This window comes from Schistocerca cancellata, chromosome 7 (genome assembly GCF_023864275.1).
Source record: "Schistocerca cancellata isolate TAMUIC-IGC-003103 chromosome 7, iqSchCanc2.1, whole genome shotgun sequence".
NCBI classification, from domain to species: domain Eukaryota; kingdom Metazoa; phylum Arthropoda; class Insecta; order Orthoptera; family Acrididae; genus Schistocerca; species Schistocerca cancellata.
The window spans coordinates 171,770,888-171,783,309 of NC_064632.1; the positions used below are offsets into that span (position 1 = coordinate 171,770,888).

The 12,422-nt window shown below is 41.6% G+C and overlaps 1 protein-coding gene across 1 annotated transcript in view; it reads left to right on the plus strand.

The window, feature by feature from the left end:
* The window catches only part of LOC126092555 (BSD domain-containing protein 1-like), an 89,937-nt gene that overhangs the window by 55,912 nt on the left and 21,603 nt on the right, over positions 1-12,422 (plus strand). Inside the window, exons 6-7 of the mRNA XM_049908214.1 lie at positions 796-981; positions 1,161-1,296. Of these exons, the coding sequence (XP_049764171.1) occupies positions 796-981; positions 1,161-1,296 (322 nt within the window). The remainder of the gene's footprint in view (positions 1-795; positions 982-1,160; positions 1,297-12,422) is intronic.

A 12,422-nucleotide genomic window follows, 5' to 3' on the forward strand; every position in this document is an offset into this window, starting at 1 on the left:
GCTTGGAGCACTCTATTTTGGGGACTTCTTGTAGTCATATGTCTTTTCATTGTGAAATGTTATTTTAGATACTGAATTTGTAATACCCATTGAACCATTTATGAGAAAGACAACACGGCTCCTCAAAAAAATGTTGTACTTGTAAATGTGTTCATTGTGTTTGTTGACAGCAAATTGTACAAAAATAAAGTCAGCTTCTAAATTGTACAAAAGTAAAGTCAGGTTCTGTTCTGTTTGTTGATAATATTGTCTTTGAAGTTGGGGTGATTGCTGTGTGTTTCTTGCAGATGAGTTTTCTTTCCGCTTTTGCCTTTCTGGTCATATGTTAAACTAGTTTTCATTGGAAGGAGGAATGGAGAGATAGTACTGATGTTTTTGAGTCAGTAGTTGAGTTGAGGTGTGTGTGTGTGTGTGTGTGTGTGTGTGTGTGTGTGTGTAGTGATGAGACCAGGTGGTGAACCACAGTAGAGCAGGAAAAAATATTGGTAGAATATGTCAATGAAGAACATGAAGGCAGTTGAAATTACAGCTGATTATGAGTGTATTCAACTTGTTTTTTCTTCCTGTGACTAGTCTTATTTCCAGGTTCATGTTTACAAGTCGATTTTGCTGTATTATGTGAATATATTTAGACACACAGTGGATTTAAATGGTTGAAGCTTGTATAATGCTGAATTTTGAAAATACCTTGTCATTTTATTCATAGATTATTTTTTCATAATGAGTACATTTTATTTATCAAATACAGGACATGTAATTGACACACTCTTCTGATATACAATGTAAAATTTTCAGGCTAAATTGCATTCCATAATTCTTGACCCCAACACTTTTCTTACTGATCCTGATGAGAAATATACTCAGCAATATGAAGCTTGGTTGGAAATTATTGAAGATCAGTTAACTACAGAGCGACTTTCTAAGTTGATGGCAGCAAGTCCAGATTTGCATCAGCAGTACACAAAACTTGTTCCAGAACAGGTATGTCATGCATATTGTCCTTCTGGCACTTCTGTACGATTCTTGTTAAGTAAGTGCTGTCGTTTTTTGTAGCAAATCATTCAGTTTTGTTAAATTCTCTCAGTTCTTCTTACATTAATTTGTTTCTTATAGAAAATGTCACTCTGCAGCCTCTGATAAAAGTAATGTCTATATCATAGGTGTCCCACATATTATTCTGGCAAAGGTACCTATTCCGGAAAGCGTTGCTGGAAGATGAGGAAGCAAGAAGAGAGGCACTTGAAAGAAGAGCTGAGAGAGAAAGAAAAGCAGCTGAACAGTTCCAATGGGAGAAAGGTATGTGAAACCTGCTTTTGTGTTCATGCTTATTTTCACATGTATTTACTAGTAACTAGAGCCTGTGCTTCAAATAAAATTAATAGCACAAATTTCTTACACACAACAGAATATTTCATCAAAGTAAATAAAATTTTGAGCACTATATCATCATTTACATAGTAAATAACATAGACAACATGTTACATCAGATAACTTCTGTAAGAAATGGACCCATAAGGAGAACAGTAGTGGTTGAAGGTAACTGTAAGGTGCCCTAAAATAAGTAGGCAAACTACGTAGTGACTTGGAAGTTTGTCTGGTTGAAGATAACTAAAGGACATACACTACTCAGACAGGCTGTTCAGTGAGACAGGCACTGTACAATGTGGTCTCGGTTGTTTTCCTTTCCTTCCCAATTGCTTTAATAGTGAATTGCTGCCCTAGGAAAGTGCAGAGTAATCACTTCATGTACAGATAAAATCAAGCAAAGTAAAGGCTCAGGAAAGATTTTTAGTAAAAGTCTGGATTTTTTTAAACCCTTGGCTGGTTTCTGGTTCTTTAAAAGAAGATGCAGCTTTATAATGATACTAAATAAAGCCCTTGAAATATACTCTTGTTACATCATCATCTTTCTTCTTACCTGTGTGGTCGCACTGAGGGTGCGTATTGAATTAAATGCATTTAGTAGGCTATATTACTCAGTGAATAAACTGCTTCTCAACTGATGTGAAAAAAGTATTTTAATTTTTGTAATATTAATGGTGCCAGGAACTGTACAAGTGACTCACTCAATATGAACCACACACTATGGGTACACTTGTATAGATGAGCTACATTAGACAATTGGTCAGTGAAATCACAGAATAAAAATGTGTCTCACATGTTCTCAGCAGTTTTTGTAGACAAAAGTAGGTAACTGTTTCGGAAAACCAAAAATGCTAAATTCCACAAGAATATTAGATACCTGTGCAGTAAATTATACAGACTTGTGGGCTACTTGCTCTATAGTGTCCATTTACTGTGATCTACTTAGTATCATACATGCTTTGATCTTGGCAAAACATAACAAGTGATTACAACATAATGACATCATACTGAAGAAAACCTATGAAAGGTGAAGGTAGTAATAAGTTTGTTAAGAAATGCAGCGCAGATAGGCTCACTGACAAAAAGCTAGCCAATATACACACTATTTGTTGTGTCAGTGAATACAATGAAAGAGCAGCACAATGACACTGGGCTGTTTCCACAGCAACGCCAACCACGTCACAGCACTGTTGCATCTATGAAGAGGTGTTCCGTGTTGTACGATTTAGTGATCCCATATTACAGATTTGTTAACTGTTGTCAAGGTACTTTTATAGAAACAAAGGTAATTGGGGTAAATCATAATTACAAAATAAATCATAATTACATTATTACATGTAACAGCCCATCAGAGAGCACTGAGCCATTGTAGCAAAAACTAAGAAAGTATCCCTGAAAAAGACTCAAATTTTGATGGAGTTCTGGTTCAACCCTTATTTAGAGGGTGCACCTCCTGAGAGTCATCAGGAACATTTACCCCAGCGTTTTGTAAGATATTTTCAATTTCATTTTTACAATATGCGCAAGAGTCAGCCCAAACAGATACTGCTCATCACATCCCTCATGCTTTGTCCAATATTGACAGAAAGTGTCTGTTTGTTTCCCATCACAAACAAAATTATTTTTAAATTTGAATTTCACATTGCATTTGACAGAGCAGTCCCCAAATAATTCTAGTGTGTGATACTTATTTTATCTATACATATAAACAGGGACAGTAAAACACAAGGAGTAACTAGAATACTCCTTCAGTGACAGCACCAACCTGGCCCGCACTGACTGCTACCACGGTAAAGCAGTGCTGCTCAGTTCCTGTTAGAGGACTGGCTATTCTTCACATTTTACTGTCCCAGTTAGTACCTTTCAATAAAACAAATATTGTACTAGAGTGGAGTGGTGTATTGAATGGGCACATAAAACTATGCTTCAAAAATAATTTTGATTGTAACGGAAAACAAATTGATGCTTTCCATCAACACTGAGCATCCCATGAAAAACATAATGAGCAGTATTTGTATGGTCTGACTCCAGCTGCACATTGCAAAAATGAAATTGAAAATATCTGCCAAAACACCATACAAAATGTGCCTGATGACTCTAAGGAGGCAAAAATATATGGTGAACCAAAACTCTACTGACAAACTTTCAGAATATAATTTTATGGGATAGAGAAAAAAAATTCTCACCTTGTGGGGCAGGACAAAACGTACATAAAAGATATCAAATGTGCAAGATTTTGGAGCTAGTTTCGTCTGTCTTTTGGCTGAAGGGAAAGGAAAGGGATGAAGAAAAAGGACTGGCGGGGTTCAGGATCTGGGGAGAATCATGGCAAAGTTACCCAGAAATCTGGTCAGCAGAGACGTACTGGATTGAGGGACATTTCCATAACTCGCCCCATTTACTTGCCACCAGTGCGAGAACAGCTCAGCATAGTGTCGTCTTGCCACTCTTCTGTCGCACTCAGTGAACCCATACATGTGGTTTTCCCCTTCATCCATCTTCCTTTCCCTTCAACCCTTCTGCAATAAGAAGGAGCCACTGTCTCCAAATGCTTGCCTATTCCAATATCTTTTCTATGTGTTTTCTCCTGTTGTGACTTGGTGAGTAGATTTTCTACCTGTCCAATTAAGTTAAATTGACAAACTTTCAGAAGTTCTTCAGGGATACCTTCTGAGTATTTTGGTATAAGGGAGTTACTGAATTTTATTTTGGTTCTTGCCCGAATTAGCTTTTTATCTGTATTGCACTAAAAATAGTGGGTAGTACTGAAGGTGTCAACCGTACTGGCAGTGTGTCTTGTTTCTATTCACCCATAGTACCTGCTGTTGATATGAATAATGCCCTCCTTACCTCAATGCCCATAAGTTTCCATCCGGCCAGGGTGGCCGAGCGGTTCTAGGCGCTACAGTCTGGAACCGCGCAACTGCTACGGTCACAGGTTAGAATCCTGCCTCAGGCATGAATGTGTGTGATGTCCTTAGGTTAGTTAGGTTTAAGTATCTAAGTTCTAGGGGACTGATGACCTCAGAAATTAAGTCCCATAGTGCTCAGAGCCATTTGAACCCTGAATTTTTCGTTCATGCATTCAGTACTGATCAGTTCTTTGTAGGGTTTTGTTGTCCAGCAGTTGTGCATTAACAGTGATACGTATCAGTACTATGGTTAGATTTGCTGATGAAGAGTTGGCCAATATTCACATCATGTGTGGCTTCACTGAATGCGATAGAACAACAGCATGACAACGCTGTGCTGAGCTGTTCTCGCACCTGTGGCAACCACTTCACAATACTTTTGAGTCTGGGAGCTCTTGCATTACTGTTGTATGCATCGTACATTTTAGTTATTGTGTATCATAGACTTCTTCACTGTTGTGAAGGGTAGTTTCACAGAAACAATGATGACTCCAGGTACAAACTGAATATATCACAATTACATTTTTACTCTTTAATGAGCTGCCAGAGACCTTAGGTCTCTTATACAAAAATACTCTGGACGAATTCCTAAACAACACCAGAAAGTTTGTCAGTGGAGTTCTTGTTCATCCTGTGAAAGAGACTCCATGTTTCTCAAGGAATCTGATGTAAGTTGCCTAAAACACGCTAGTGACAAGACCTAGAAAATTTGATTGTTACATACAGTCTTATGACTACAGTCAGTTTTCCTAACTCGAAGTTCTAGCACACTAATTGACAATATTGTTAGAGATCAAGGGAAAGCAAATAATGGGGTAAAACTGTGGATGGTCCCTCTGATCATGATGGGCAAGAATTAAACTTGTGAAGAAATGGGGATATGATTCAGGGTTTCAAGCCAGGCCTCCAGAATGTAGAAGGGGGACATATCTTTAATGATAAAGGTTCCATTTAAAATTTGTCTAACAACAAAATGAAAGGGATCTGCAAAAAAAAAAAAGGGGGGGGGGGTGTCTCGTTGATGAAGATATCTTGAAACAAAAATGAGAACTGTAAGGAACCAGTAACTACAGCCTTACCAAAAGTAACATTTACAATGATGGAGCCAAATGATATTGAATACAGTCTCAGCTCTGTCACTCAATAATCCAGTGCATTACTGTAGTGCCAGACTTCCTGCAGTTTTTATTGTTCACAGATGAGACCTCATGATGGTGTTCTCACCTACTACAAATGGCCCTGCTTGAAGTTTTGAGAATCCTTAGGGCACACTTGTCTCAGATCAACCCCACTGATTTTGTCAACTTGCAGGCTGAAGTGCTAAAACCTCAACTGATAAGACCTTATTAGCTGCCACTTGTTCATTGTGTAAATTCCCTGGTGCTCATCCACAGTGTGCTGTTAAAATAGTTGAGGTTTGCAAGAGGATGCAGTTTTGACATGATGGTACCATATCCCAATTTGACATTAATATTAATGAAAACTTGACCAACAAATTGTTTTTACCATGAGATTACATTAGGATTCTGGCATATAAAACCCCAATAGGAATAGAAGATGAAGTGGTTGATAGGATCCTAGTTGTCTGTCTCCTTATACAACAGGCAACTATGACAGTTGAGAGTTTTATGCCCATTGGAACACACATACCAAAACTGGTAGTAAAAAAAAAAAAAAAAAAAAAAAAGTAAATTAAAAAATATTTATTCATGTTTGACCATTACTTTCCTGTCTCAAACTGCACCATTTAGGACCCTGTATCATGTGTGTAAATTTAACTATAAAGATTTGAGACACCTTTTATATTCCACCAAAACAATATATTCCTGTACCCCTGACCAGTTAAATCGTCACATATAGTACTGTGCACTATTGAGCAAAGTAATTAATAAATCAAACATTCCACGTGGGAAAAATATATCTAAAAACAAAGATGAAGTAACTTACCAAACGAAAGCATTGGTATGTTGATAGACACACAAACACACACACAAAATTCAAGCTTTCGCAACCCACGATTGCTTCATCAAGAAAGAGGGAAGGAGAGGGAAAGACGAAAGGATGTGGGTTTTAAGGGAGAGGGTAAGGAGTCATTCCAATCTCGGAAGCGGAAAGACTTACCTTAGGGGGAAAAAAGGACAGGTATACACTCGCGCACACACACACATATCCATCCGCACATATACAGACACAAGCAGACATATGTAAAGACAAAGAGTTTGGGCAGAGATGTCAGTCAAGGCGGAAGTACAGAGGCAAAGAAGTTGTTGAATGACAGGTGAAGTATGAGCGGCGGCAACTTGAAATTAGCGGAGGTTGAGGCCTGGTGGGTAACAGGAAGAGAGAATATATTGAAGGGCAAGTTCCCATCTCCGGAGTTCTGATAGATTGGTGTCAGTGGAAAGTATCCAGATAACCCGGACGGTGTAACCCTGTGCCAAGATGTGCTGGCCGTGCACCAAGGCATGTTTTGCCACAGGGCGATTCTCATTATCAACAAACACTGTCTGCTTGTGTCCATTCATGCAAACGGACAGTTTGTTGCTGGTCATTCCCACATAGAAAGCTTCACAGTGTAGGCAGGTCAGTTGGTAAATCACGTGGGTGCTTTCACACGTGGCTCTGTCTTTGATCATGTACACCTTCAGGGTTACAGGAGTAGGTGGTGGTGGGAGGGTGCATGGGACAGGTTTTACACCTGGGGCGGTTACAAAGGTAGGAGCCAGAGGGTAGGGAAGGTGGTTTATGACAGCTGCCACCCATTCCATATCAAACGGTCCCTTCCCTAGAGCCTAGGTCTTCATGGCAAACAAATCTGCTCCAGTCCGGAATCCCTGAACCATTACACCAACAACCTGAAAACAGCTTTCGCATCCCGCAACTACCCTCCCGACCTGGTACAGAAGCAAATAACTAGAGCCAGTTCCTCATCTCCTCAAACCCAATACCTCCCACAGAAGAACCCCAAAAGTGCCCCACTTGTGACAGGATACTTTCCGGGACTGGATCAGACTCTGAATGTGGCTCTCCAGCAGGAATACGACTTCCTCAAATCCTGCCCTGAAATGAGATCCATCCTCCATGAAATCCTCCCCACTCCACCAAGAGTGTCTTTCCGCCGTCCACCTAACCTTCGTAACCTCTTGGTTCATCCCTATGAAATCCCCAAACCATCTTCCCTACCCTCTAGCTCCTACCCTTGTAACCGCCCCTGGTGTAAAACCTGTCCCATGCACCCTCCCACCACCACATACTCCAGTCCTGTAACCCGGTAGGTGTACATGATCAAAGGCAGAGCCACGTGTGAAAGCACCCACATGATTTACCAACTGACCTGCCTACACTGTGAAGCTTTCTATGTGGGAATGACCAGCAACAAACTGTCCATTCGCATGAATGGACACAGGCAGACAGTGCTTGTTGGTAATGAGGATCGCCCTGTGGCTAAACATGCCTTGGTGCACGGCCAGCACATCTTGGCACAGTGTTACACCGTCCGGGTTATCTGGATACTTGCCACTAACACTAACCTATCAGAACTCCGGAGATGGGAACTTGCCCTTCAATATATCCTCAGACCTCACCTGTCATTCAACAACTTCTTTACCTCTGTACTTCCGCTGCCCAAACTCTTTGTCTTTACATATGTCTGCTTGTGTCTGTATATGTGCGGATGGATATGTGTGTGTGTGCGCGAGTGTATACCTGTCCTTTTGTCCCCCTAAGGTAAGTCTTTCCGCTCCCGGGATTGGAATGACTCCTTACCCTCTCCCTTAAAACCCACATCCTTTCGTCTTTCCCTCTCCTTCCCTCTTTCCTGATGAAGCAACCGTGGGTTGCGAAAGCTTGAATTTTGTGTGTGTGTTTGTGTGTCTATCAACATACCAATGCTTTCATGAGAGAGAGAGAGAGAGAGAGAGAGAGAGAGAGAGAACGGGAAACCTTCCACGTGGGAAAAATATATATAAAAAACAAAGATGCTGTGACTTACCAAACAAGAAAGTGCTGGTAGATAGACACAATAAAAAACAGACAAACACACACACACACACAAATTTCAAGCTTTCGCAACCCAAGGTAAGTGTTTCCGCTCCTGGGACTGAAATGACTCCTTACCCTCTCTCTTAAAACCCACATCCTTCCGTCTTTCCCTCTCCTTCCCTGTTTCCTGATGGATCAACCTTGGGTTGCAAAAGCTTGAAACTTATGTGTGTGTTTGTCTGTTTTTTTATTGTGTCTATTTACCAGCGCTTTCTCGAGGCATTGATCCCCCTTAATTGAAAATGAGGTAAAAATAACTAGTACCTCTTAAAAAAGAAAAGGATTGACAGATGTTGATAACATTTCCAACAAACTTCCGTAAGCTTGCTGCTGTGAATCCAGTTTTCTTCCTAGAAATGACTGTGCTGTTGTAAGGCTCGAAGCTTTTCCACTACAAGGAGATGTGTCACAAGTCAGTAGCATTCGTTCCATGCCCCTACTGGATACATTCTCAAAAAACCCTTCATGTAAAAAATCATTTGAAATTAAACAATGGAAACTCCAGTTTGGAATATCAACAATATAAGGAAGAGAATAGATTGCTAATCACCATAAAGATGACACATTGAGTTGCAGACAGGCACAGCGAAAAGACTCTCATGCATTTAGCTTTTGACCAAAGCCTTCTTCAGGAAACGAAACACACAATTTCATTCACACAAGCAAGCACACCTCACACACACGACTGTCATCACTGGCAGCTCGAACCAGAGTGTGAAATAATTTGAACACTTTTTCATTAAGTTGAGATACTTATCACCATTTCCGAGTACATTTATTCAATCATAAGTTTCATGTTTGGAAATTCTGTGTGCTGTAGAACGAACAAAATGTGTCATTGTACCAACTCCATGATGGATGACCTTCATTTGTGATCAAAAGAATTTTTGACTGTGATTCAAGAAAGTATTCAATGTAGTAGTATTAAAATCATTAACTCATTGCCAGATATTAAAGGTTATCATTTCATCATTTACAAATAAAGCATAGGTATATTTACTTGGTAAGACATTTTCTTCTGTACAGATTTTTTTTTTATTTTAATTTTTTGATCGAATAAAAGTATAACAATAGTAACTTATTGCAAGATCATTTCAAATTTCCCTGGCAATTTTTGGGATGTTGAAATACCATTCCTTACGTTACATTTTCTGGGTAATTAAAAATTAATATGGTAATTGAAAAATAATATTTTTACTTTTTCCTTATAGTTTTGTAGTAAAGTACATCTATTATTCACCTCTACAGTCAGTTTCTTCCATTTCTGCAGATACTTCCAGTGGATGGCAGCCGCTTAAAATGTAGATGACCTCCTATTAAATAGCACACTCTACATCATGTATTTTTAAAAAATTATTGTGCCACTTCTGTTGTAAATATACATTTATATAAAATCAATCGCCAAAATATATCAAATTAAAAGAAAACCTGTTGAAACTGGTGAATGGCAATGCCTATATTGATTCAGTAATGTTGCTCCATCAGCTTAGAAAGGTGAATTATCCTGTTTAATGGGGATTTTATTGTTTCTACCTAAGCTTTGCCCCTTCAAAATAGGTTCTACATTTCAATGGCTTTCTTATGACAGGACATTCATGACAAAATTAAAAAAGGACAAGGAATACTGTAAATATTATAAACATTGGTGGGATTTCTGTTGGGTTGTAGCCCAAGGAAACACTCTCATTTCTGTAATACTCAGTATATTTCGTACAGACGTCCACATTACAACAAATCATGTAGCGAACTGAACAATCAAGATGGCATGGGCTGTTAGGTTCAGAGTCAAAGAACTTGCAGTTTCGGAGATACGTAGTTTGTACTTGTCAACGCCACACAGACCTCCCCCGCACCCCAGCCCCCCTGCCCCACAGTGCGGAGTACGGTTTGAGCGCAGTGGAATGGGGGCGTGTACAGCGGTGTAGGTGATGAGGGAGATGGCAGTGATTTGATGGGGATGCCCATCTCCGGAGGTTGTTGCAGCAGGGACCACGCTGGGAGATCGATGTGGAACTTTTGTAGGTGATGTGGGCGGACGAGGCATTGGCCCGCCCGTGAAGATGGAGCAGTGTCGGGAGTGATTGTGTCCCCCATGTGATCGGCTGGCAGCATTCGAACTGTAACCCTCCCTAAGGAGGTTACGTAGCTCAGAGAAGCACGTGGTCAACCCCATGCTGGAGCAGTTAATTGACTGACGAACTGGGCCCCGGTTGGGTGGGGCAAGTTGTCTTGCAGCAGGATGAAGATGTGGTTGTCATTAATGAGGATATTGACATCCTCCACACGTTTGGGCGGTACAGCAGTTTGTAGAACCACTAGAGGCAGTAGGGGGGAGGAGGTAGAGAGGGCGAGAACCCAAGGAACAGTTTTGGTGACGCAGGCTCATGTTCGGGTGAGGGCTGCAATGGTCCTCAGTGCTGAGAGGCCGCATAATGTTGTCAGATGTGAAAGTTGCTGGTTTGAGGTGTCCCAGTTTCACGCAGTGGAGAGAAACAGTGAGTGGCAAATTATTAGCCTGGATGTCCATCGTGTTAATGGTACAGTTTATGACCTCGTAGGGCCTGAATATGGGAGGGCAAGTGGGGCCCGGACAGTGCTGTTGTGGAGAAAAACAAACTTGCATGAAAGTAGATCAGAAGGCACATAGGAGTGGGGGGGGGGGGGATATGGCTGGACAGGGGGACATGGAAATGTTTGCAAAATGAACTCAGATCCAGCTTATGATGTCGGGAAGGAGGGTGGGTGTGTTGGGAGAGGTAGGCTGTAACAGCTCCCCAGGGAAGAGGCCAGGGTTTTCACCATAGATGAACTCATACGTGATGCTCTCGATATCTAGTTTGTATGGTGACCATAGGCCGAGTCCAGGTCTGACAATCATACGTTGTGTCTCATGACATGAATCGTTCGGACATGAAGTGTGTCGATGTATTAATTCTGGGTTTTGCTAAAGAATGTAGTCTGTCAAACACTGAATGGGGGGGGGGGGGGGGGGCGGCTCGGAGGGTGCCGGTGGAGAAGTCACATCAGACTTCCTTTCCGACACCGGTGAATTTTGATGTAGTGAGTAGTGAAAGACAGCGAAGTGGAGGTGCTGTTGACAAGTTGCCGTGTATCCTCAACCTGGTTCTGTAGGGACACAAACTCAGACAGGTTGACGACTGTTGAGGTGGTGGTAATGCGGGAAAGGAAATCTGCAATGATGTTTTCGGCAACTTTGATATGGCGGACATCAGTAGAGAACTGAGAGATGAAATCGAAATACTGAAAGCATTGGGGGGAGGGGGAGGGGTGTTGAGAGGAGAGTTGCATATGGCATCTGCTACTGGTTTATGGTCGTTGAGGATGAGGAAAGGTCGGCCCTCGACATCAGAGCAGTAGTGTTTCACTGCCTCATAATCTGCTAAAAGTTTGCGGTCAAAGGCTGAGTATTTTTGTTGGGCGTCGTGGAAGTTTCTTCAAAAAGAACTGAAGCGACGTAACCACATCATTGTGGTGGTGTTTTAGGACCGCATCTACCGCAGAGTCACTGGCATCCATGGTGATAAAGAGTTCAGCATCCGAGATTGGATGAGTGCGAGAGAGTCTTTCAGGGCCTGGAAGGCTGTGCGCATTGGTTCCGTCCACAGAATGGGGCGCGCCCCTGAAGTTTGCTTGCTGGCAAGGGTGCTAGTGAGGGCAACCAGGGTGTTGGCTGCTGCAGGCAAATGACAAGGGTAGTAGTTTATCATTCCCAGGAACCGACAGAGCTCTATGTATGTGGTATGGAGTGACATGGATAAGATTGATTGCACCTTCGATTCAGGGGGATGTATACAGGTGGCCAAGACGGTGTACAACAAGAATTGGACAGATTGTTGACGCAGTTGCAGTTTCTCAGTGTTGATCTTGACCCCGTTTGATGAGAGTGTGTCCTTTACTATCATGATGTGGAACTCATTTTTTTTGCATCGTCACTGAATACAGACCGGCAGTGAGGATACTTTGGGAGAGGAGACAGCCGTTCAACCTCTATATGTGTTCGGGTTCGTACACTGGGGTGGTCAGCACAGGTGCGATATGCAGTGCCTCAGTGGGCAAAGAGTGCGCCTGCTGGGTGCCAGGTGG